Source organism: Phodopus roborovskii, unplaced genomic scaffold (genome assembly GCF_943737965.1).
Source record: "Phodopus roborovskii unplaced genomic scaffold, PHOROB, whole genome shotgun sequence".
NCBI lineage: Eukaryota > Metazoa > Chordata > Mammalia > Rodentia > Cricetidae > Phodopus > Phodopus roborovskii.
In genome coordinates this window covers 9,731,190-9,757,602 of record NW_026125281.1, presented here as the reverse complement: position 1 = coordinate 9,757,602, position 26,413 = coordinate 9,731,190, and the positions used below count along the sequence as shown (strand labels likewise).

At 44.8% G+C, this 26,413-nt stretch overlaps 1 protein-coding gene across 1 annotated transcript in view; it reads left to right on the top strand.

Moving 5' to 3' along the window:
• Positions 1–26,413, top strand: part of Sulf1 (sulfatase 1) — a 125,612-nt gene that overhangs the window by 38,711 nt on the left and 60,488 nt on the right. The window contains exons 3-4 of the mRNA XM_051197007.1: positions 21,113–21,186; positions 21,529–21,750. Of these exons, the coding sequence (XP_051052964.1) occupies positions 21,579–21,750 (172 nt within the window). The 5' untranslated portion in view covers positions 21,113–21,186; positions 21,529–21,578. The remainder of the gene's footprint in view (positions 1–21,112; positions 21,187–21,528; positions 21,751–26,413) is intronic.

Genomic DNA, 26,413 nt, shown 5'->3' with positions numbered 1-26,413 from the left:
TGGGGGCTGCGGATTGAACTCAAGTCCTCAGATTTGAATGGCAAGTACTTTACTGACTGAGTTAACTCTCCAGTCTCCCCCCTCCCCCAAAAAAAGATAATCAGCTTGTGAGCGTGAGCCCACTCTGGTTCGCTAGCTTCTTTGATTTTAGTTTTCTCTTGCTTCTGTTTTCCTCTGGAACCCTCCAGCTGTTGGTACAGTCACATACTTCTCCAGCACCCTCTAAAGGCGGTCGAGAACAAACCCTCCAGCGGTAGCCCACCACCCGTGCCTCTAGAGAAGGCTCAAGAATCCCAACTTTAGTCCGCTACTACACTCAGGCTGGAACCCCTTTCTGAAGATGTCCCGTTCAAGAATCCACCCCAGCTAGACAGTGTTGAGCCCTGCAAGCACCCTTCTAGGAAGGAGGGAGGGAGGGAGGGAGGGAGGGAGGGAGGGAGGGAGGGAGGGAGGGAGAGAGGGAGGGAGGGGCATGAGGCCTGGTGTCTGTGAGTAGCAGCTTTAAACTAGAGATGGAGCACGCACAGATGAGTGCAGAGCTCTTAACCACAGAGAAATTCCCAATACTGGTCTTTCTGTTTGTCAGCTTGAATTTCTTTTCCAAAACGAAGGACAATAGCCAGGTTTACCCTGCAGCCGGATACCTCACCGTGTCCAGACCTATCTTTGAAAAGACAGCAGTGACACCTCTGTCAGTGAATCCTTGTGTCCCTGACACTCAGGTGACCCCTACTGTCTGGAAGGCTGCCGGACTGCTTCTAAATCAAAATACCTTAGCCATTGCCTAGGGAGAGTGCAACTTAAAAGTTACGAAATGGCTTTTGGAGTGATTGAGAATAAAACCCGACTTCTTCTTTCTTTCTTCTTTCTTCTTCTTTTTTTTTTTTTTTTTTTTTTTTTTTTTTCCTACTGAATGAAATTGTCTTGAAATGGCGGCTTAGTGAAAAAAAGGAAGGCAGGCTTCTAAAGATGAAAGATCTCATGCTATTTGAAAAAGTATTTAAATGTCCCAATCTTCTGGAAGCCTACAATGGTATGCAAATATGAAAAGATCTTGTCTTCGCGGGTTTAAATCCGGCCCGACCATATGAAAGGCTGAGGTAGTCGATTCATGCTGGTCTTTCTGATGCTGGAGACTGAACCCAGGGACCTTCGCATGCTGAGCGGGTGCTCTACCACTGACTCCCAAGTTCAGCTCAATAGCCAACTCACTTTGTAAAATGTTACAATTAGGTTGAGGAAATATGCCCAAAAAGATGGTATATCACCATCTAGGCCATTGTTTCTTTTTTCCAAAAGTGCCCACTAAGCCAGCTTCCAGATTCCAAAGTGAACTTTAGGGGAAATGGAGGACCAGCTGCAGAGGGATGCTCGGGCTGAGTGCAGGGAAGGGACACCGAATTCCTAGGGAAGTGAGGTCCATGCATAAGGGACAGAAAGAAGCCAAAGGAGGCTTTGCTGGAGCCTGGACTCTCTCAGCACATCAAAAAGAAAAAAAAAAGAAAGGAAAAAACCCCCACCTTTTTAGTGTAGGTGAAATTGATTGGCCAAATATCAGGAAATTTGTTAAATCATGAAGTGTTTTATTTAGTATGGGAGCCAAGCGTGAGAAGGCATTGGATTTTTGACAGGGTAAGGGCATGGTTAGGTCAGCACTGAAGAGTACCTGGGTGAACAAAGTATCATTTCTTTTCTTTTGCCTTTTTTTTTTTTTTTTCAATGCTCTGGATTAGATCCAGGCTCCCTCTCACGATGTGTACCCGTTCTTCTGATCTGTACGCCCAGCCCACAATGTTGTTTGGGCTTGTGATTTCAGTGGTTTGGGCTTGCGACCTACCTGCTGCATTGGGCATGTTATCACAGTTTGTCATGGCAAGACTGTGTGTTGAAAGAGGATGGTTTGCTTCATGGCAGCAGAAAGCTAGGGGGTTGATATCTCAGATCACGGGGTTCAAGATCGTGGCTCCAATGACCGACCATTGTCCTACCAGTCTTCCAAAGATCTGACTACTTCTCAAAGTGTGACAGCTAGTAGTCAAAGTTCCAGCACCTATGGGAGACATCCAATATCTAAACCGACACTAGGCACATGCAAACACCTTCATTAGGGTCGATTGTCTGTCTGTCTGTCTGATATGACACACCTCTCTATGCGGACCTGCTAGGCATAGAGTTCTGTCTGCCTCCTGATTTCTGGGATTGAAGGTGTGTGCACCAGGCATGCTCACGCTTGATGTAGTCAGATTAGCATGAATGAAGTTCTACGTGATTCCCATAAATCTCTAACTTGAGAAGTCCCTAACATTTCCTGTATGTCATGGCTAAAGGATTCTTACAAAGAGGAGTTTAGGGGAAAGTGAAAGGAGGAAGCAGATCAGCGTGTGTCTCCGGAAGAGAGAAATAGAGGCTCTGAGGGGAGGCAGAGAGAAAGGCTGCAGGTATGAGTGTTAATTTCTAGTGAGTTCAGCAATGTCAACAGCTGCCATCTACGTCCACACAAGTATAAAGGTAAAAACCCGGCCATCGACCCGTGAGACCAGAGCTGAGCTAGTCTCAGTGGGGAACCTGGCATTCCCATGGACAAGCATGATAGCTAACTAGATCTGACTTTTCCCCAGAGAAGCCAGAGCTGTACAAGTAAGGGAGGAGCTTTCCTTCCCGGATCACCAGATTACATTAACACCAATCCAAGACTGCCTGTTACTCCTCCCATGAGGCAATGGAAAGACAGACTCGGCCTTAGTGAGCGAATCTTCTTTTCAATCAGATGGAGTGAGTATGTCACACATTGAGAAGGAAGGGAGTGTAGAAAGGGGAGGTAGCACTGTAACAGTTGCCTCATTAAAGCGAGGATGGTCATCCCCGAGCATGGCCTTGGAAACCAAACCTGAGAGTTCTCAGAGGGAGATGAACTTGCAAAGAATCTCTCTGAAATTGCATGTGGTAGGGAAGCAAGCTGTTTGGTGAAGTGTGCAAGAATGGTGAGGGTGTGTGTGTGTATCAGGGTTGATGCCTGCTTTCCACAGCAGGAGGACAATGTCTACTGTTCAGGGGCTTTTTACATTTAAATTTTCATGGTGTGTGTGTGTGTGTGTGTGTGTGTGTGTGTGTGTACCCATATGTGTAGGTCATAGGACAAGTTTATGGAGTTTATTCTCTCTTTCTCCTTTTGTATAGGTTCTGGGGATCAAACTCAGGTTGTCAGGTTTGCACAGAAAGTGTGTTTGTCCCTCTGAGTCATGTTGCCAGCTCCCATGTTCACTTTTTAATTAAACATAAAAGCATAGAGACACAAATCCTTTAGGATTAGACCTATGGGCCCACTAGTTTATAGATCATCCAAAACTCTCAAGTACCCATTATTTCTTAACCCTTCTTAGCCCACCACATTGATGAGGGAGATGAGCCCCTTGTTTCTCCATTGGAAACAGAACAGGTGTTAGGGAAAATTAAAAGTACTAAAAAGAAAACAATATGGAAGGCTATTGCTTTGAATCAACTGTAGCACACATCATCATTAGGATGACATGACGATGGTGCATTCTTTGTAAAATCCCAGACAAGGGGCTGGGAGAAAAGTCCTGTAGTAGAATGTCCTTAGCTTGTACGATGTTTACTCAAGGCTCCAACCACCTCAGTTTTAACATGAGGCAAAAGCACCTCTGTTTAGTCTATTCCAGCCCCTGTGTTCCCTGGGACTTCCATCTCAGAGGCAGAGATTTCAGTAATCAACCTATCGATCCTTGTTGTTGCCCAATCACACCATTTCTGTTTTACCTTGAAAGAAGATGCTGAGTGAAGATACGGCTCAGTTGCAGAGCACTTGTCTTATTCCCAAGGCTCTATGTTAGATGCCTAGCACCAGAAAGAAGGGGATAAAATGAAAATACAACAATTCAGCCCTTTAAGAAAATCGTACACTCTAATACTTTTGTAGTATATTTGCAAAGAACTGTCCCAGGACTTAGAAAGCATTAAAGCCCATTTGACTCTGCAGACACCCTGCATGTCTCCAGAATCATTATTTTCTATAATACTGCATGAAACTGATTTTGAAAAATCATCGTCTAGACTAGTCAAAGTTACCAAATGATTTCCATTTCTCAGTGGTTGAATAAACATAAATCCAATTGAGTGAAGTATTTTGGCTTGTGGATGCATGTGCTTTCCCTCCTAACTTCTGCTAGCTTATCAATGATTGCTTTGGATTTTAGTAACTGGCAATGGATTCTGTTTCACACATCTAAGCATAGAATGCCAACCGCATATTCATTTGACTTTATAAAGTCTTGATTGGAAGAACAGTAGGGACATTCGAAACAATTTCTTTTTTAATTCCTGTATGGAAAATGTGATACCCCTGTCTGAGATTGAATTAAAAAACAAAACAAACAAACCTGCAGTTCCAGTGAAGGTAATGTTCCTACTTGCAACTAAAAATTAAATCAGGTAAGATTTATAGGAGCAAAAATGAAAAAAGAAAAATTCCTGCAGATAGGAATGATATATTTTAAAGGCTTTGTTTATTATTATTAGTTTTTGTTTGAGACAGGCTCTTATTCTATAGCTCACATTGTCCTAGAGCTCATAATCCTCCTGCCTCAACTTTCTGAGTGCTGGGAAGTTTTGCTTTGTTTTGCTTTGCTTTGTTTTTTGTTTTTCCCTACAAGCAAAATGTAACGCAATAAATTTTTTTAAATGAATGAAAATATGTTACATTTCTGCGTAGGAGCTGTTTGTGTTATTGTCTTTGTGTTCAATCAACATTACTCATTTAAATAAGAATATAATATCAGTATTTTCTGAAAATACTGAAGTTTTCGAATTCTATTTATTGAGAGTTTCTACATCTCTGGCTGTAGAACATGACCTTTAATCTTTGGAAAGAAAATTCAAGAGGAACTTAGTCTCTCTGCCACACTGTTGTGTGTCCCTGTCACTGTTTTACAAGAAGGCTGAGGGCCATTTTTTTATACTATGATAAAAATTCCCTTGAATCCAGGGGTTATAAAGAGTCCATTCCTGTTTGTCATTTCCATGGCTTATGAGTGATTGCTAACCTCCTTTGATTGACCTAGAACCCTTAAACTACCTTAAATGTTAGTTAAGTGTGGTTGGGAGCTTACTACCTGCTAAGAGAGGTTCTTGGCCTACTGGTCCCTAAGTTGTGATTACACATGATTTGTATAGTTCTCTACTTATTCATTTTATTTTATATTGCCATCTTGTCTACATGTATGTCTGGGACCACTTGCATGCCTAGTGCTCGCAGAGACCAGAAGAGGGTGTCGGATCCCCTGGAACTGGAGCTAAAGGTGGGTGGGAGCTGAAAATTGAACCCAGGACCCCTAGAAGAGCAGACATGGCAATTAATTTCTTCAGATCTCTCCCCAAACACAGGCTGCTGTTTGTCCTGCTCCAAATATAAACCAAATGGTTTACAAATGAAACAAAACAAATGTTTTCCTAACATTTGAAACCTAGAGTAGTTGCAGAGTGAAGGGAAGAAAAACATCACTTTTAGTTAGACAATGTCAGCGAGGTTTTGACGGTGCACAAAAGAAATCGAGGAAGTCAGGAGTCTGACACAAAAAAGGAAAGCACAGTTGGAACGTTAGTCCCTATGGAGCCAGGCCTCCTTTCTCTGTCTGCAGCGTGGCACAATTCTTCGCTTGTGACTGTACTTCAGGATCCAAGATGGCTGCTGAAGCTGACGTCATGGTCTGTGTCAAACAGCCACTACTGTCTCATGAAACGTGTCCAGTAGCCCCACACAACCTTCCTTCATTACATCTCACCGGAAGACACCCACGCATGTAAACATGTCACTACTGGGGAAGCTGAGAAATGCTACCTAAAACTGGGCAAGCTACCGCTGCCTATCAAACTGGGTTCCTTTTACGAATGGAGGCGGTAATAGATGAAAACATAGGCAGTCAGCAGTGGGTACTGGCTAGTTTCGAACTATTCTAGCTACACATAAAAATTCGTCTTCTTTAGCAAATGGAAAGCACTCAGTATTTGGAGGAAAACAGGTGTCACCATTATACTAAAGACAGAGTCCTTCGTGGCCACTCTGTCAAGTAGTTCTGTGTTCTGTGTTCTTGCTCCTAGGTCAAAGCAAACAGTGATGTAAGGTCAGGAGAATTTTCACCATGCTTCTGACCTGCGACAACTACATTCCCCAATTTCTGTCCAATGGGAAAGTGCTGACTTCCCAGGAACCATTCCTACCCTACTTCAGATTTCATTTTCCATGTCTTAGATGTGTGCACGCCTCAGCAGGCGATCAAACTTTCCTAATCACCTTTGTTAAAGCACTATTTCAAATTTTAAAAACTGGCATGCTCTAGAAGTGTTCTCACAGTTATTACATTCCATCTTTTTTACCGACACATTTCACGTGAAAGCTGTTCTTCATGTGCCTTTTATAAAGGTGAGATTCTCTTCAAGGCACTAAAATCATTAGAAACGCCATTCGCTCCCTAATCCAGTAGATTGCTATTTCAGAGAAACCGCCATCTCCCTCTCTGTTTCTTTGTCTATGTTATTTATGCAGACGACTGAAACCAACATTTGATAGCGTTATAGCAAACAATGGCAACGAAAAGATTGAAAACCAGAGCAAAGTATACCTTCTGTTGCTTTTTTGTGCATTAGATTAGTTTGTGCGTTTTTCAACCTCTGGGTTTGGATAACTGTGTTGGTAGTTATTTACAGAATAGCATACTAAAATGAAAAGAATCTAATTTGTCAGAGAAATAGCCACCCCCCCCCCAAGGCCAGGACACCTAAGTATGGGTTTCAGCTTCAGCTCTCTGTGTCTCCTACAGGGGGCAGGAGGAGGCATGGCAGAGGAGGGATGGCAATACTTTCTTCCCAACCTGAGTTGAAAGGAGGAAGCTGATTAACTATGCCCACGACCTGTGATGTGTGGTGAACCTGAAAGTTGTCTTATCTATGAAAAGAATGAATGTATGTTTCTCTAGAGTGTAACATATAAGGAATCACTTCAGCATGTCACAAATCCGACTCAGTTGTTATCAACATAAAGTTAGGCTTATAGCTGCTGTCTGGATGGATCCCACGGGAGAGTGCTGTCTATGACGTAGTTGCCCAGAGCCACATCAGAACTATCATCTGACTTGACTGACAAGTATGTTTTCTTAGAGTCAAGAGATTGATTCCACTGTGGTGTCAGAGTACTATTAACCTGGATGGAGTAATGGGCAGTCCAAGGGCACCTTGCTACTGGTCAAAGTGTGAGCCTGCCAGTCCATCAGGATGGAAGCAGCTGCCTGCACACACTTCGAACTGTGTTATATCCAGTGTTGCCCATAAGTGTCCACTCGAAGACAGCCTTTTCGCAATCACCCATTATCTCCCTAGTGGCCAATGAAGTGCCTTCTACAGGTGTTCGTCCAAAGGCTGCTCAATTAAAATGTTTATGGAAATTAGAATAAATGGAATTGAACAAGAAAGAGCAGGTTGTGTGAGCACTTAGTCCGATGTCTGGGGCAGGGCCTTCTCCTAAATGTGGAAAATTGCAAAGCGGAATGTAGAAATCTAAGACTTTTTCCTAACTTCATTTATTTTACACTCTCAACCAGCTAGTAAAAAAAGTCAGCAAACATGAGGGAAACCAAGAAGGAGCCTTGAAAACTCATGAAGGGCCTAAACCCAAACATCTGTCCTGGCATCGTGCTGTTAACCCCTAATATGCCATGCCTGAGACAACTGTCCACATCTTTCCCTGGTTTGAAGCACAGGTCTCATAATGCCTAACCTGTTCTTTCTGTATCTCTCAGGCGTGTTGCGAGTGAGGTAGAGGTAGATGTACTAACAATAAGAAGTGATCATAGACAGCAAAGCAGACAAAGCAACACCATGGAAAGACTCTATAAAAGAATTTCAGTCTGTCTGGTGTCTACACTTGGCAGCTATCTCCTAATGGCCTTAAGGAAAGCTAGAAGTATTACAATAATGATGTCAATAAGGAAGACTCAGACCCACAAAATAGTGATACCATGAAGACCAGGAAATCTGTAATTAATTTAAAGAAGGCATGGTCAAGTGTGTCTCTGTCTGCAATCATCCCTGATCCTCCACCAGAACAATATTCCCATCCAGGGAAACAGAATTCCTCCCCAAACAACTTGAGCGCTGGACCAATGGCAAGTGAGCAGGCGGGTTGTATGCACAGCCCATCAGGGCATGCGGTAGCATTCCCGGTTCCTATGGTGCTCTTGAGGGGCCCTTTTCACCTGCAGTCTGCTTCCTCCCCTTGAGTCACATGATTGAAGGGACACACCTGGACCAGGGCAGTCACTACACCTGACCGTTTCCATGTAACCGAGTAAGGAGCCATTCTTTCTCACACAAATTCTGCCTGAAAAATGGCTCCTTCCTGAAACATGGTTCTTTTCAGTTTGTTCCGAGGTGGAGTCTTTACATATTTAACAGAAGGAATCATGGGAACTCGTGTGCTTGGAGCTCCTCCTTCCCCCTATTTGTGATAGACAACTGAGGCCTTACTGAGAACAGCCTCAGTAGAAATTTCACTAGAGATGGCGGAAAAACAGGTGCAAACAGCCAACTATAATATCCTAAGTAGATTGAGCTGCCTCCACCCTGCAATAGGAAGCCAAGACTCAAGAGAGCTCCCATGGAGGTCCCTGCTTGGGCTGGAGGGACAAGATCTCCTGGGAGCTGTTGACAGGGGAAAGCCAATGGGTGGAATTTCCGTGGACTAGAGATACTGAAGATGATGTCATTAGGATATGAGGTAAGGATAGCTGGCCTCCTCTTAGACAATTTTGAAGATTGTGGCCAGAATCTCAGACACAAAAGGAAAAGTCAAGTCCTTTCTTCTCTCTGTCTCTGGAAAGTGAAGCACTCCAGTACTGCCCCGGAGCCCAAGAATGGCTGATTTCGTCGTGACTATGCACAAATTACTTCACCTTCTCCTTTAGCACCAAGGATTAATTAACCGTGGCAGGTTGTCTTGCAACTCAGCAATGCTAAATACCACAGGAGACCCTCTGCTTCGAGTTGTGACTCGTGGTCTTGAATATTTATGTTCAACCATGCCCGTCCACAGGCTCTCTCAGCAACCACGCTTCCTCGTACCGAGCTCAGAGGGGTCCCTTTCTGTTTGCAAGGTGAAGTGGGGGTTGGTCTCCATGGGTGGCTTCCGTACTGATGCCTTGCTCCTCTCCCTACAGAGATTCTGAAAAGTCCAGCGCAGATGCCTGGAAATACCTCTAACACATGAGGCACAAATCAAAAGTCTCTTCCCATTCACTTCACGCCTTTAGAGAGAGTCTTGAAAGTGAAAACACACTTACAGAGAAAACACACAAACAAGCAGTTACAAACGAAGATTCTACTGGGGGAGAGGGGGTACTCAGCTTCTTCGAAACTAATGTCTGTCTCCTAGGTGTGTGTCTGGAGTCCTGACCGTGAGAGACATGAACTTTCTCAGAGTGTATGAGTGACAGAATGTTTGTGGGTAGAGGATGGAGTAGTGTGGCCTTGCTGGAACTCAGGAGAGTCAAGGGCGAGAAGGGGACAGGGACAGTCAGAAGTCAAAGGGACAGGAGGGGGCTAGTGGAGGCAAGGAGAGAAGGAGATGTCAAATACGGGTTGTGGGTTCAGTGAACAAAGAAGAGAAGGCAAAGAGAGAAGACAGCGTTCACTTCATGGTTGTGTACAACCCCAGCCCTTGCCCACACGGTGCTGGAAGCTCCTCCTTGAGTTGGAGGCTTCAGATTATTTATTCTTTTACAGTGGCATCTGGCCATGCATCTAACCTGTGCTTCTAGAAAGTGCTGCAGTCACAAGAGTTGGGATAGACAATGCAGCTTGCAAGTTTGACTTTGCCTAGACTCAGCCATTGGACTTTGTGCCCGTTCAGCTCCCTCTGTAGGTCCTCATCTTTGCCCTAGTCATCCACAGTGTGATGAGAATTCAGCTTAGAGTGTCCCAGGTCACTAATGGTGCCTTGCTCACCACTGTGAGTTGGCTTGCTTAACTGATTTCAGAGCATGTTTTCTAATGCAACTGTATCCATCCATTAGACAGTCTCTCACAGAGGAGGGTGTGGCTAAGGGGAGGAGTACAGAAGGAGTGATTGGCAGAGACAGTTGAAGAGGATTAAAAAAAAATACTAAACAGGGAACTGCAGAGATGGGTCAGTGGTTAAGAGCACTGACTGCTCTTCCAGAGGACCCAGGTTCAGTTCCCAGCACACACATCGCAGCTCAGAACTATCTGTAACTCTGGTTCCAGGGAATCCAACAATCTCCCACAGACATGCATGCAAGCAAAACAGCAGTGCACATAAACAAATGAATACTTTAAAAAAGAAAGAAGACTGAACAAGGGCCTGTTCAGTGACTCATTCCAATAATTCTCAAGGCCAGTGGAGGAAGATGGTCAGCCTGGGTTACATAGTGAGCTCCAGTAGCTAGAACGGATAGCAAAATGCCATCTTGGATGGGAGGGAGGGAGAATAAAGAAAGCTGAGAAGGGAATCCCATTAACAAACAAGTCACCTATTCTGCCTTTTACCTCTAATAATTTTTAAATCAAAGATATCATTGTGTACATCAGTCACTTTACAAAGCCACCAATTTCTACATCATGTTGGGCCACCATCAGATTCCATTGGCCCACCTGAGGGGGCGGGCTTTGAGGTCTCATTTGCTCAAGCTTCTCTCAGTGTGACAGTCAGTCAACTTCCTGTTGCCTGCAAGATGCAGCACTATCAGCTCCAGCACAGTGTCTGCCTGCATGCCGCCACGCTCCCCATCATAATGATAATGGACTGAACCTTTGAACTATGAGTCACTTCAACTAAATATTTTCTTTATAGGAGTTGCCATGGTCATGGTGTCTCTTCACAGCAATAGAAACCCTAACTAAGCCAAGTATTTGAAAAGCTGTCTTATTCACATAGTTTAAGGGAATATGTAGAAGGGGCGTCAGACATGTTGAAAGCCTTTCAGAGATGGCTTAATGTTTGCTGGGGCAAACTTAGTGTTTCCCAGCAGTAAACTTGAGTTATGTTTGCTGCGAAGATGGAAAGTGGCAAAATACTCGCCGTCTCAACAACTCTGCATCAGGTGCTCTTCCAAAACAGCCCTGTCACTTATGACCTCACTGGTCATATCAGGAGTACCCGCCTTGTGGTTACCCAACTGCATTGGCTAGTGTTTAAGGCCAAGAAATCTAACCTCGTGAAAAACAGTAGAAGCACTTACCTCTCTCCGCCCTTGTAGTGCTGGCAAGCCGATTGCCATGTTGTCCACCAGCACCACTAGCATCACCTGGGGATTTTCTAGACCCTTTGTGCAATCAGTAGAACTGAAGTAATTAAGCAGACTTCCAGGTGACTGCCGTGAGTTACGCACTTGACCTTGCAGCGCTAGTTTTATGGTGGGATGGTTACAGCTCCACTGTAATGTTCTGAAACTAGGAGCCAAATGGGATGGAGGTGCTTATTCTGTGAAGGAAGCTTCCTCGCAGCCTGGGAGAGCTGGAGAGAAGTCAAGGGCTTAGCAGCCAGGGAGTGAAAAATTAAAGCCAGTACTTGGATTACAACTGTGGTCTGGATCTTCAGCTTTTCTGTCTGGCTCCACGCTCCCAGAAAATGAATTAGCAATCTAAGTATGCAAATTCTCCAAGGTTTCTGATTTGGATCAACACACACACATACACACACACAGTGGCTCATGTGGAAATTTTCTTCCATGATGATTTTGGAAGCATTTGATTTACAGTAGCCTGGCCTTCCATTTAGGAACTTGCCAAATATGATCCTGTGTATTTTTATCCATAATTGGGGATAAATACAATCAAGAAACAGACGGTCCACAGGAAACATAAACAAACATCCTGAGATACATCAGAACTAGAAACGATGACAACTGCTAGGACCCTGGAAAACTCTGTAGCTAAGGATCCACTTAGGCGAACAATGACCGTTGAGAATTTTGAACTGGTCGGATGGCTCAGGCTCCCCATTATTCACAATTACTGGTTTTCCAAACTGTACTCACCTGCCCGTCAGTGAGAGCTATGCTGCTTTCTGTTCATTTTTTTTTTTTTTTTTATGTACAAATCGTATTTGGAGACCCAATCTAAACCACAGGGAATTTTTTTGGTTCGTCTCCACTAACAAGGAGGCATCACCTAACTTCGGTGTGTCTGTAAACTCTCAGATATATCTGAAAGCTATAATCGGTCCAATCCCGATGCATGAAAATCTCCTATATCAGTATCACATCAGGTTTTATTAATCCCTCCCTTTCGTAGCACACGCATGTTTAAGTCTTCATGGAACCGAATCGGCAGAGAGAAGAGACTGCTTAGGATGGCTTTGAAACACACATTGTTCAGAAGGGCTCCTGGTGACCAGCTTCCATGAATGGCTGGTTTTACTTGCGGGCCACATCATCTGGCTTAATTACATCAGTCCCTTTGTGTGACAAGCACTGCTCTTGTTTGCTGGGAAGTGGAAGTTGGAAACTGAGTGGAATCTTTAGTGAGAAAATAAATTCCAGGGGTGGAACGCCATTGGGTGTGGGAAGTTGAGAAGTCTGGATGAATTTGAGAGCCCATCCCGTCCCCCTGTAAGCCTGTATTTAAAAATACTCCAGGGATGATAGACATCAATTTGTCCAAACATCCATGAGCAGAGGTCATAATCTAAACCAAAAGCCCTGGAAGACTTGTCTTACAAATAAGACAGCTAATAACTTTAGGTACCAGTATGGATAAATTATTTCCACTTGCTAAAGTATTTCCCTTCTTCTGCTCAAACAATAAACCAAGACAGTCACATGTTAAGTTTCAAGTCACTACAGGTCCTAGGGACAAGCAGCATTCTGTGAACATGTAAATGTCAGCAAAGTAATGGCTCCAAATCCCTGCCCTGCTAGAGCCTCTTACCAGTAATCTATTTCTGTTCCTGGGCTGACACAATGATGTGAGGGAGATCGATGAAGTACATTGGAGGAGAATGCTGTAAGTCAAGCAGGTGTCGATAAAAAATAGACAGACAATTTACATTCATTATATGCTTTATGGCTAAGTTTAATGACTTGATTTTCCTAGTGGCCTGCCATTCACCGCTCGTATGTTGTGTGGTAACGGCATGTACCGTGACCTCAGGCCAGGCTTGCACTCTCTGCCTAACACATGTGCAGCTATGCTTATTAGTCAGTGGGGGGTAAATACGCAGTCACACAATGACAAGCATGGGGATCTTGCCATGAAAGACTTGGAATGATCTATTGAATCGGAGAGAAGATCTGAAAATAGTATCTCCTGCTACAAGTCGTGAAGTAGGCTTTTTGAAATAGCTGTGTATATACAACTAACCTGAATCTCCGACTTTAATATGCTCACTGGATTTTTTTTTTAAGTTATCCTATAAATAGTGAATGTTGGGGGAAATGAAACTGATTTTCTCAGCCTGCCCTTGGCTAGGAGCTAGAACGCGCCGAAGCCGGGACTGGATTCCTTCCATCTGCCTCTTTGGAAATGCTAGCCATTCTTCAGGTCCACTTTCTTGGTCACCGCTCAGAGTGAGCATTGCAGTGAGTGTGAGCTCCAGTCTTACCACTTTTTAACCTCTGAGAACAATTGCACCTGTGGCAACCCGGATCCTTCTAAAGTGGGCGGGTGGAGTTCGCTCAGCGGTAGCTGCTCTCTTCCGGTGAGGGCAGGTGTTTCTCTCTCCTGTGTGACTATGAGATAAGTATGTGGAGGCATGCACCTGAAATAGAGGTGTACCATCTAATTCTTTCAACCAGTGTATCGCAGGCATTGTTAGGCCGTAAAAATAAATTTGCGTTGGGCTAGATTTGTGGACATTACAGAATTGGACCAAAATGCAGCATGCCTAAAGATTCCCCAAATGTGAGCTGAGTATGAGGGCACATCTGTAATCCCAGAGGCTGAAATTAGATACGAAAGTTCAAGGCTAACCTGGGCTACACGGCAGGTTTCAGAGAAATCTGCTATATAGTGAGACCTTGTCTCAAACAAACAAACAAACAAAACCCCAAGTCTTCAGCATCACACATTGCCAGTCACTTTTGGAGGGACCAGAGTTTGATCTCAGGTCCTTAAAGCATGCGGAACATACACCCCGAAGCTGAGCTACCACCAGTCCTTGGAAAGCACATTTTTTAGTGCTCGACGATGGTGAAATTTTAAGATGTGATTATATTTTTTTCATTACTTGATATCATGAGTCTGTTGTAAATATATTTCTTCATTACTTAAAATGCTACATGTCTTATGCAAATAAATAAATACACAAATCTTACGCATGCACATGTAAGTGTATACACATAAATACATACACTCACAAACATTAAGTGTGAGTTATTAGTGTATTTACACATGTGTGAAGCAGCAGCAATACTCAGGCAAATTCCTTACTCACCAGGCTTATCTCCTGTAGAAAGGGTAGGGCCACACCTCTATTTGGGGACAGCCAGTGACACATTTTAAAATGTCCTGAGTGCCTTCCAGGTTGAAAGCATGAATGGCCCTTCAAGATTCTTTAGACTTTTTTTTTCCTTACTTCTCAGTCCAATTTCTGCATTAACAACACAATGCTGCTTGGTTAGCACACAGCCGCGAGAGACTGGGTGGGCAGAACATGGCTACCTCCATGCACTTGACCTGTAGTGTAAGTGTCGATTACTCTTTTATCGTAGGAAGCTATTGATATTGGCAGTTTAGTTGTGACCAAGATGAACTCTTCTAGCCAATGCTAAACTTTTTGATGTCAAATTGCAAATAGAGGGGCTGGAGATGTGGCCCAACAGTTAAGAATGTTTGGTGCCTTTTCCACAGGACCCTACTTACTTTTCAAGCACCCACATTGGGCAGCTCCCAACCTCCTGTAACTCTAGCTCCAAGGACACTAGTGCCCTCTTCTGGCCTCCAGGCACAAGCCCACACACGTGTGTATACACACACACATACACACACACATACACACACACATCTTTTCAATAAGTAAAATACAAATTGGCTATATAAATACATAAATCAAAGCCAAATCTAACAGACATATATGTATTTTAAGAGCTGGCTAAGGTTCCCAAGACTATTTCTAGTTCTTTTTTTTAATCAAAATCACTGCCTTTATTAAAACTGTTTCGAATGAATTCTCAGCTTCCCTCCCTCTCTTACTCTTTCTTCTTTCTTTTTCTTTTTCTTTTTTTTTATTCTTCTCCCATACATTACATCCTGTCCCCAGTTTCCCTTCCCGCCACTCCCCCCAGGTCAAATCCTCAGAAAAGAGCCAGCCTCTGGGTGATGTCAACCGAACACGGCGTAACAAGTTATAAATAAGACAAGGCACAAACCCTCATATCAGGGTTGGATGAGGCAACCTACTATGACGAACAGGTCCCCAGAGCAAGGAAAAGGTTCCCCACTTCCAACTGAGACGCCTTCTTGGGTCTCCTTGCCACCACACAGCGCCAGCCCCTTGTGACACCTTACATTGTCTGCTTCAGAAATACTGTTAGTGAGGAATCCAACTTTTAAAATAAGGCGATGCGTATAGTCATTTTACACTTATTTGTTTATACAATAAAATATAAAGTATTGTACTTATAAAGTAAAATGAACAAGCCTAATGTTAAAAAAAAGAAAAGATATGGATTGCTTTCTCATTTGTGTTCATTATTTGGAGACAGGTCTGGCTGTTAGAACTTGTGAGCTTCCTGCCTCAGCCTTCCCAGAGGAGGGTGCTACCACACCAGACAGGGGCCGGTTCTCATGCGGCATCTGCTTTGCTTTGCTAAGATACATCATCCTGGTAGCTATATCATAATAGAATCTGTCTTCCCAAGAGTAAGCAGTGAGGAATGCAGCAATTTTTTACCAGCATCCCCAGACCTTCGGAGGTATTCTTTTAACACCACAGCCACACTTGAAGAGTTTGAAGATAAGCTGTGGTGAGAAATCTGAGAACCAGTTGATGAAGTTTCACATCCTCACGCTAAAACCTAGCGGGCATCATGAACTGGAAACAAATTGTTTTTTTCGTTCAAGTGTAGTTGGGTAGCATGCAGTAATCATTGAGAAAACATTGGTTCAGCGATTTATACAAGTATTACAAATTTTGACGCATTTTATTTAGCAATATCAAAAGGTAATCTCATTTTTATTAAAAGAATAGTTTATTAATATCACCACCATTGTGATTGAAAATAAGTTTTATGTTTTAGGAAGCTGGCATGCTTATAGGTTGGGCATATGTTATGAACTGCTGATTTTAGCTTGAAAGCAACAAGCTTTATTTCTGTCATTAGTAACAAATAATGTCACTGTTGACCCTTGAAGTAACAGGCCCATTTCACTATCTGAGAAGATGCCTGCAAAACACCCAGACACAAATAATCGTTTTAAGTGAACACTGCTGTTCTGTGGATAAATGAATGGTTAGTTTAGCTTGAGGCTCCGAAACCCAAGTGCTTTTCCTGAGAAAGCCATGGACATGTGGAGACAGGGGCTTCTGTGTGCCTCTCAACTTATCAACAGGGCAGTAAAAGCAAAATTTGTGCTCAAGTTCAAGGTTTAATAAGAGTAATCCTTTTATTGCTTTAAATGAAGCTGGCATGTTTAAACTGGATATGGGGCCTCCTTCATTCATACTAAGGCGAATGAAGCCCCTCCCCACCATTGTTCTTACAGCGTTGGGAAAAATACGGCCAAGGCAGGAAAAAAAAAATCATGTCTCAGTATTCTTATCAAAATAAGTCTGATCTCATATCCCTCTGGCAAAGACTGAAGGGCTCCCCCAAAATTCACACACAACATAGAGAATTGTGTCCGTGGACAACAGCTGGGCTCTATGAGCATTTTTGGTTCCGTCCATCTTGCTTAATTTTGTAGCGCTGTGCATCAAACTCAGGGACTCGTGCATGCTAGACAGATGCTCTGCCATTGACCCTCAGTACTAATTGTCTACGTTGAGGGCATTGTAATCCCAGAGCCCCCTTAACCTTACAGGGAGACAAGGAATCCGGTCCCCTTTGAGGTGTTGCTGTCAGCCTCACACAGCCAGACTCTTCTCTCATCGGCTTGAAGTCTTGCTAGTCTTCCTCCTTATTTTACAGATGACTTCAGACAAGATGCCACATGCGTAGATTGGGTTGATTGCCCTGAACAAATCCCCCTAAACCCCACACACCAAATGACAACGCCCACATTTGGGGTTTTCATCTTAGAGTTTGGAGGAAAGACAACTTGTATCTGGTCTTAATTTGAGAGTACAGCATCCGCCCTCAAGTTCACTTGCCATGTGTGAGAGAAAGAGGCTCTCTTTTTCAAGACAGATCCTTGGTCTCTAAGGACACATCACCCACCACAAAGTATCCAATGCAAGCATGGCAACTTGTCTCTGTTGTCAAGTCCTGTATAATTTTTTTTCAGGGTTCTTTCTTCCCTCCTCACTTTATTTCCTTCTGGAGCTGGAAATCGGGGAGAGGATGACAGGTTCTAAAAGGTCACCGTTGAATAAAGAGCTGTCTGTGTGCATCCTTGGCTTTGGTTGTTAAAAACAACAACCTCATACCAAGGACGGAACTCACACGTGCTAAGCAAGTACTCTACTGTTGAGCCCCTGACCTTACAATAGTTTCTTTTTTAAAAATATTTATCTTTAAATTACGTGGGTACAGGGAGGGATATGCATGCATGTGTACAGATGCCCACCGGGTCCTGAAGAGGGACTTAGGTTCGCGGGAGCTGGGGTAATAGACACTAGGTGCTGTCCCGTGTAGGCGCTGGGCACTGAGCTTGAGTCTTCTAGAGAAGCTCCAAGCACTCCTAACCACTCAGCTATTTTTCTAGTTCCCACTTTCATGAAGCTTTGCTATTTCTCTAGCCCCCAGAGTGTTTTAGGGTGCTACAGTGTGAGGTTTTTGGAAAGTGACCTGGGACACGGGGAGAGTCCCAAAGTTCAGTTTCTCTTTATTATAATCCTTTCTATATGCTTAGGGGTGACCTTCCTGAACTCATAACATCCCGGGAGCGAGGGTGGGCCGTGCCAAAGAATGCAGAGTTACAGTTACCCAGAATGAATCAGCCTTCTAGGTCTATTGAACGTCAGGCCGACCACTGCTAACGCCAGCGTGATGAGCTGGCTGTGGTGGCACATACATACTGTAATCCCAGCACCCAGAAGGTTGAGACAAGTGACTGAAAGTTTGAGGCCAGCATGGGATGCATAGCAAGATCTTGTTTCAAACAAACAAACATGCTAGTACAGCAACGATTGTAGGATGCAAAGGAAGTCCTGAGTAAGTCTGTACTGTTGACATGCGAACAACCATGTCAAGGACCCCAAAGCCTTAGACCCTCGGGAGAATGTCGAAGACCCAAGTGGATCCTCCAGGACCTGGGTGTGGGGGTGTTGACAGCGTGTGCAGAAAACCCGTTCTCTTAACCCCTGGATATGTATGGCCGAAAGACTGTTCGCTCCAGCGGAGATTAGCTAAGCCTGTCAACTTGATGCCACTGTACAGCGTGAACCCTACCTCCTGGTTATGTGTGTACAATAAGCGTACATAGTGAGCTTTCAGGATGCTGAGGCTTCTCCATTCAAGAGCCCAGACCTTCCCGTTCATGTATATGCCTTTCTGTCTCTCTTCCATCCTCCCCCCACAGCACTCTGCTCACCACCGGATCTGGGATAGTTGTAACAACAAATTTATCGCGCAGTTCAAGAATTGCTGAAACCGAATGAATATACGCGTTTCACAGTGAAGAGTATGGACGGCCGCAGACAATGTGTCCCAATCTGTTCCCTCCCTCCCTCCCCCGTGTGGTTTCCAGGCATCAAACTCAGGTTTTCAGATATGATAGCAAGCGCCCTTGACCACTGAGGTCTCCTTGGAGGTTTCATTTGCACCTTTAGCTTAAGGGTAGGAGCCACATCGCTTGTCCCCACCGTTCCTTATTACAACATGGCTTCTAATGCACTTGGTGCCAGGTGCTAATTTCCTGTTTCCTAAAGGAAGAGGTAAAGGAAGTGAGATAAAGAAAAGAATAACTAAGTCACAGTGGCTGGGTTCCAGAAAGGGTTATCAGCATCGTTGGTTGTCAAGAGTCTTCCGTTCCATGTGGGCTCACTGCAGTCGCGGCCATGAGCTATGTTTCCACGCCACCCCTGTTAGCGGAGGGTGCAGCCAAAGCGGGAGAGCCAAATTCCAGCTCATTCTCTGGTCACACACCCTTGCAGCCTCTGGGAGGAGAGAAAGGCCGTGCAAAGCTTACAGGACCAGCCCTGTAGGGAGGAAGGTCTTTATTGGACGGCTAAGCCTGACCCATCGTTCGTGGCAAAAAGCTGTTCTTCGCTGTCTAGTTTCTTTTCCTCCGCCCTCTCCTTCGTGCCTGGATCGGGTTTCTAGTGATTTAAAACAAGTGCACAGAAACCAGGCAGTCAGTGCAAAATAATTGCAGGCTTGGGGTTGTTAGCAGGCACTGCAATTGCTGGAATAACCCTGACTTAAGGAGGGAAAGCAAAGAATCCAACTTATTGACTTCCCAGAGCCCAGAGCCCAGGGTCAGTTGGAGCTGCTGTACGTGTGCCCTGCAGACAATTAGCTACCTAGGAGAGACTCGGTGCAGGCATTAAGTTTTTATTCAAAAATCTGTTACTAGTTGAGTGTTGAGCACCATGCATACACACACACACACACACACACACACACACACACGCACGCACGCACGCACACACAGGGTAATTACAGGCTGCAGAGTGAGAGACACTGGAATTGTGTACAAAACACTTTATAAAGTTTTAAAATAACAGGGGCACGAATATGCATATGTTTGCACAAAACAAGCAATGTGAGTGATGGAATGAAGGCATTCTTTCTTCTTTTGCTGCCTCCTGTCCATTCCCAGGGTTCAGAGCGTGCGTGTGTGAGAGGGAGGGACCCCTCCCCTGCTCTGCGATGCTTGCATCTAGGCAGTCCCGCTCATGTATCCTAGGCCAGTTTATTGTTGCACATCAAAATACAGACCCTCAGGTGCGGAGATGGAGTGGCTGGTGAAGTGGGCTGCTATCTAATTAGTTTCATGAAAAGCTTCTTTTGTGGCCTAACAGAAGTGGGGGAAAATAAAAGAGCCCCCTCGCTGCCTTTCAGAAGTCTGAGAGATGAGCTTTCTGCAGATTAGTGTTCCAAAGTGGAGGGACTTTTTCCCCCCAACCCTTTCAGACTTCTCCTCCCGTGCAGCTTTGCAAAGATTTCTGGTATACTCCTCTCCCCTCCCCTCCTGCCCTCCCCTCCCCTCCCCTCCAGATTTCATTTATTTTATTTTCTAATGGGGAAGGGTGGCCTCTCACCCCCAGCCTCAGAGCCAATCAGGCATCTCGTTGTGCCGGCTTAGATCAGTACCAGCAAAGCCAGTGCCTGTGCTAGGGACTCTGAACTCTGTCCTGACAACGGTCAGCCTGGAGACTGACTGACGACTGGAGGGGACTCTGTCATCTGAGGCGCCACTGTGAGAGCCAAGGACTGAACAGAAGGACCAGCCTGCTGTCAAGAAGTGCTTTGCCACTGGTGATTGATGGGGACAGTTCGGAGCTTCTCAGTGGCTGAAAGAGGTGGCTCTGCCACTTACTCGTTAAGAAATCTTTGTGAGCAGATGACTCTCCTGGGTAGTGAGTGACATAATGCAGATGACAAAGGACAGCTTTGCATTTTATTCTGCTTGGTGGAGAGTAAGAGATGCGGTGATTAAGGCTCCCCCAGCCTGCCCTGCACCAGCCACTGCACACACAGATGTACTTTCCCGGTGGCCAGCTCCTCTCGTCCGTATTCAGCCTAGGTGGGGGTTTTTAAAGAGCAGAGACGATGCACTGGCCACCGTTTGTGCAGCCACTTAGCGAATGGAGATGCTATCTGAGTCACTGATCAGCAGTTCTCTGTCTTACCCTCTCTGCCTTTAAGAGAAGGAAAAAAAAATCCGCCTGTTAACATGTTTGAAAACATTAATTCAGATCCAAAGTCTGTTCTGAAACCCTGGACTGATGTTGCCTTTGTATTTTCCTCTCTCTCCTTTCTAGGACCCCATCCGCAGATGTTCTGAAAAACCTCTGAGTCTAGAAATTGATTATTCAACCAGGATATCTAATTCAAGGTATTAGCTCTTGTCAGAAAGCTTTTACATTTGAGCTCCGTGCTGCAAATTACACTTTGGCAATGAATGGAAACAGGGAAAGTTGGACGGAGAATAAAGGACAAAAGCGATTTTGCAAAATAATCAAGTACTTAAAAAACCTCCCCTGTGCGAGTGAGGGTTTGATCCTTCTGACTCATGGGCAGCCCTTGCTGCCAGCCCGACTGTCAGCTCTGGCTTCTTTGTAGCCCCCCCCCCCCCCCCCCGCTACAACTGAGTTTGAGGTTTGGATTTCATTTTCATTCCTCTCTTCCCTTTTTCTCTTGACACCCCCCCCCCCAGTCCCTACACCCCAACTACCAGAACTCAGAAGACAGACGTTTTGTCAGCTTTGGAACCTTGGACCAAGTACAATGAAGTGTGCTTGCTGGGCTCTGCTGCTGGCTGTTCTGGGCACAGAATTGCTGGGGAGCTTGTGTTCCGCTGTGCGGTCCCAGAGGTTCAGAGGAAGGATACAGCAGGAGCGGAAGAACATCCGACCCAACATTATTCTCGTGCTCACCGATGACCAGGACGTGGAGCTGGGTGAGGACCCGAGATTTTTTGTTTTTCACTTGTCAATCTCTTTTGAAAACTCTAATGCTTTCGAGAGCCTCGGTTGTATCAGAGGTCCTCAGCGGGCCTGTGGGGGATTGGTGCTTTGCTGGCTCTCTCTAACAGTCATCTAGTACTGATCTTACAATATGGGATTTGTTTCAACATTACTTTTCTGGTATTATGATTTTAAAACAGACTTTTAGACAGGGAGCCAGCACGAACGTGAAGGATGAGAGGAAGCCTGGGGAGCCTCTGAGACCAAGGGCTTGGCCTTGTACTTTACAAACACAGGACCAAGAGCTCATCCTGTAATCTCTGTGCTTGGAAAGTAGAGATGGGAGAATCAGGGGGTCAAGGTGGTCCTTACTAAACGACATGGTAAGTTGGGACCAGCCCGAGATGCATAAGACCCTGGATCAAAAAGAAAAGACGGTGAAAAGGAGTTAATTTATGAAATGCGTGAGTAGAGTGTGTCAAAGTTCATGAGAGTGTCATTTTCTCTGAATGTGTATAAAAGATTAATATAATGGGGAATTTTTTCTTTTTTGGGGGGGGGGAGACAGTCCCAAGGTATAGCTCTGGCTGGCCTGGGACTCATTATGTTGATCAGGCCGGCCCCGAATTCACAGAGCTCTGCCTGCCTCTGCCTCCTGAGTGCTGGGATTAAAGGTGTGTGCCACCGTGTCCGGGCCCGAGACTTAACAGTGCTCAATGTATCCCTGTGGTGGCTCCATGCCTGGAGTTGTCCCTTTGGAGGTATCTCTCCTGAGTTCATTAAGAGCACTCAAATGAAGTGTGCCAGGATTTAGTGGCTTTGGCTCACCTCTGACCTTTTGCTGTCTCTAACAGTCTAGCCCTGGGGGCTTATCTACAGGCTCACAGCCAGGATCTTCCTGAATACCCCAAGACAGATAGATGCAAAGGCTTGTCCTACAGGCTGTTTCCGCTCCTGTAGCCCATCCACTTCCTGTTTCTGCTCCTGTAGCCCATTGCTTGTTCTCGGGCATTGATCAAACGTACTTACCTGTGCTGTTCTGTTTGACTATGGGGAGGGTTTGGGGTAACTCCCAAGGTTTGGTCTTGAGGATCAGACCATGGAATCACAACAAAGTTAATTCCTGGGCTTCAGCTGGGAGCCAGTGTACTATGTGGGCCAGTAGGAGTAACGATCTCATTTCATATTTAACAAAAGAGAAAGAGTATACTGATTTTTCAGGGCTTTTTCCATAATGAAAGATCATGTACATACGGCTTTAGGATGGATGCTTCCGGGTATTTAAATGCCTTCATTGCTTACAGGACAAGAAAACTTAGGACTCGTCCCTGACTTCATTTTCCTTAACACAGGTCTCGCCTCCCTCATGCAACAGATCTCTAGACCCTTCTTGTTTCTCCTGTTTCTTCATCCCGTCATGCTCATTCTACATCCTATGGCCAGAGTTACCACCGTGGAACTATGGTATCAAGTCACTCTTAGGTTAAAACCCTTGAGTGACAGACATTCTTCCTCTCTTCTCTACAGGCAAGTTAGCTGAGGCCTCCCAGCCCGGGTAATTCTCCAGGGTTCTTCCTTTCCCTTAAGAGTTTCCTCAGTGCATCCAAGCGACTTTTGCTTACCGAAGCATGTGCTGGCCTCCTTTCCCTCCTGTCCCCCACCCCACACTCCCACTACCCCGCCCCCCCCCATCTTGCTGAGTCTTATTGCCTCAACCTCTCCCTATATCTACCTAGTGAAACACGACCTGTTGCAGGGTTGGTTGTTCTTTGTTTTAATATCATCACCATTTTTAGCCAGTTCAGCCATTAACTACATTCATCGGGTGTGGAAGCAACCTTCAAAAACCTTTCCACAACCCACATGGAAACTTTCCCCTATTGAACGACTCGCTGCTTGAACCTCTCCGCAGCCCTGGCAGCCACCATTATACTTTGTGTCTTAAAATTTTACTCTTCTAGATCTCTTGTGAGTAGAGTCATATATCTGAAATTTTGTGACTGCCGTTCATCCACACAGCGATGCTTCTCAGGCCCATTTATGCTGTAACACGGCTGAGAATTTCCATTCTAGGATTGTGTACCACATGATTCCCACTTGTTTTACTTGCGTGCGTACTGCTGGGGACTGGCGTTGTTTCTCTTCTTCTAGCACAAGTGAATAACAGTGCTCTGACCATGCGTATGAAACCATCTTCAAGCCTTCATTTTCAATTCCTTTGCAAGGGAAAAGTTCTACGGGGAAGTGGGATCAATGGCTGATCGTATTTTAATTTCATTTTTAACATTGTGGGAAATAACAGGGTTCTCCATAGCAACCACACCACTTTGCATTCCTTCCAGCTATGCACAAGAGTGGAAATCCCTCCAGATGCTTACCGTTGAATGCTGTGTTTCCGTTTGTCTGTTCTTGTGTTTGTTTGTCCAGTGTGCAAGGTGGTATCTCCCTGTGACTTGGATGAGTTGCAGTTTGTGTTAGTTTTCAGTTTTACATGCGAGTTCGCTTGTCAATTGTTCTAATAGGCCATTGCTTTGGTAACACTTTTTTCTCCTGAAGGCTACAGGCAGTTGGCTGCCGCACCTCCAGGAAGCGACTACACACTTAGAAAATACTTTTAAGGAAAAATTATAAAATGTTTAATAGAACATTTTTCTTCTTTGGAAAGAATGATACATACCATCCTGACCCTGTCTGGAAAGACAGAGACTGGACGGGACTCTGATTACAACTTAAGGATAAAGCAGGGAAGGGAAGGCACGCATTCGGTTTGTCCTCAAGTATAAGGGCAAATAAACAAACTAGTACTTTATAAAGCGAAAAAAACACACCACATGAGGAACTCATTAGCGAATGTGCTAGAACCTTACGTGTGGTTTGAGAGAACACCCACCTACATTGCTGTGAATGAATCTCATCATCTCACCCAAGTGGGCAGGATGGACAGCAGAGAGCATCCCAGGAGGAAATGATCATGGGGAGAGGTCACCACCTACCTCAGCATCCTCCCACTTGACATTTGCTTCTTCCAGAATTTAAGAAGCCCCTGATTTTGCCTTTAGTTCTAATGATGCAAGTGCTTGGGAGACAGAGTAACAGTCTTTTATTATTATTATTATTTTTTAACTGACAAACTGTCTGTTAGCTGACGTTTTCATACAATGCATCCTGATGACTCTGTCCACACCCTCCCTTCTCTCCCTGCTGACACTGCCCACACACCACTCTGAAAGCATGAAAATGATTAACGTGAAGCTCAGGATAATGGCTACTTCTGGGGAGACAAGTCTCCAAGGTCATTCACAATGTTCATGTTTTCTTTTGACTCGAGTACAATAGTATGTGTGTGTGTGTGTGTGTGTGTGTGTGTGTGATTGTTTGTGTGTGTGCGTGTGTCTGTGTGTCTATGATTGTTTGTTTGTGTGTGTGTGTGTGTATGTGCGTGTGTGCATGTGCCTGTGCCTGTGCCTGTGTGTGGATGTGTGTATATGTGTGTATGTGTGTGTCTATGTATGTATGTGTATGTCTGTGTGTGTGTGTGTGTGTGTGTGTGTGTGTGTGTGTGTGCAGGGACTGTGCCTTTGTCAGATTTAATAAAAGCTAGATGTGTGATTCATTCTGCTCTGGCCTGCACTTTTCAAATATTTTACACATCAAAAGAAAGACATTCTGAAATGCTCAAAAAACTCTTAACTTTCTTCGACTTGAATTAATGAGGTGGAGAATACATGCTCATTCCCTCCCAAATGGTCCCTAGGTCGCATTTTGAGAAACAAAACACAGTGGGTTGGATCATGCATCTGACTCAGCATGGCATTGCTCAAATTCTTAGGGCTCTCATGGCCCTGCCCTACTGGCCCTCTTCTCCGTAGAGCTCTGTGGAATTATGCCTTAAGCGGCTGGAGATACTTTGCCTAATAAAAGAAGAGCTGTGGGGTTAGCCTATAAATGTGTATTATTTGTCCATTGCATAGGGAAAAAAAAAAAGCCAGGAATAGTGGTACATTCAATCCCAGCATTTAGGAGGCAGGAACAAGATAGAGCTCTGTGAACTTGAGGCCAACCTAGACTATGTAAGTCCTGGGCTAGCCAGGGCTACATAGTCAGATGCTGTCTTGATAAAAGACCAAGGCTTTAAAATACTGGTTGTGATGCTTCTTTTCCTCCTCCTCCTCTTCCTCCTCCTTTTTGAATTTTTTTTTTTAATTCGGAAGAGTAAGACCCTCACTTCTCAGAGACAGCCATAGGCTAGCTCCCCACTAGGAAGCAATTCAGCCACCCCCTCAGGTGACTCCCCAGGAAAGCCATCTCCCCCTTTGCCTTCCAACACCTGTAGCAAGAGCCTGCCACTTAACCAATACTCCAGGCTGCTACCTTGAGCAGTCAGAAGAGTTCTTAAACCTATATCTCTAGTGAGTGTGAAATTTGAAAAGACAATGGCCTGGGGGGGGAGTGGGGGGGAGTTTCTCACATCTGTGGCTTTGCTTGTGAGCCCCCTCTGTTTCCCCCTGCAGGCATGCCTTGCATTCCCACAGGCCTCAGCACCTTTTGCTCCTCTTGCTGGGGGAGGGGAGCAATGAGTTTTAGTGACCTGGAAATGTTCCAGACAGATTCACTATCTTTATTCTTCTCCCTTCCCCAACTTGTTTCTCCCCCCTG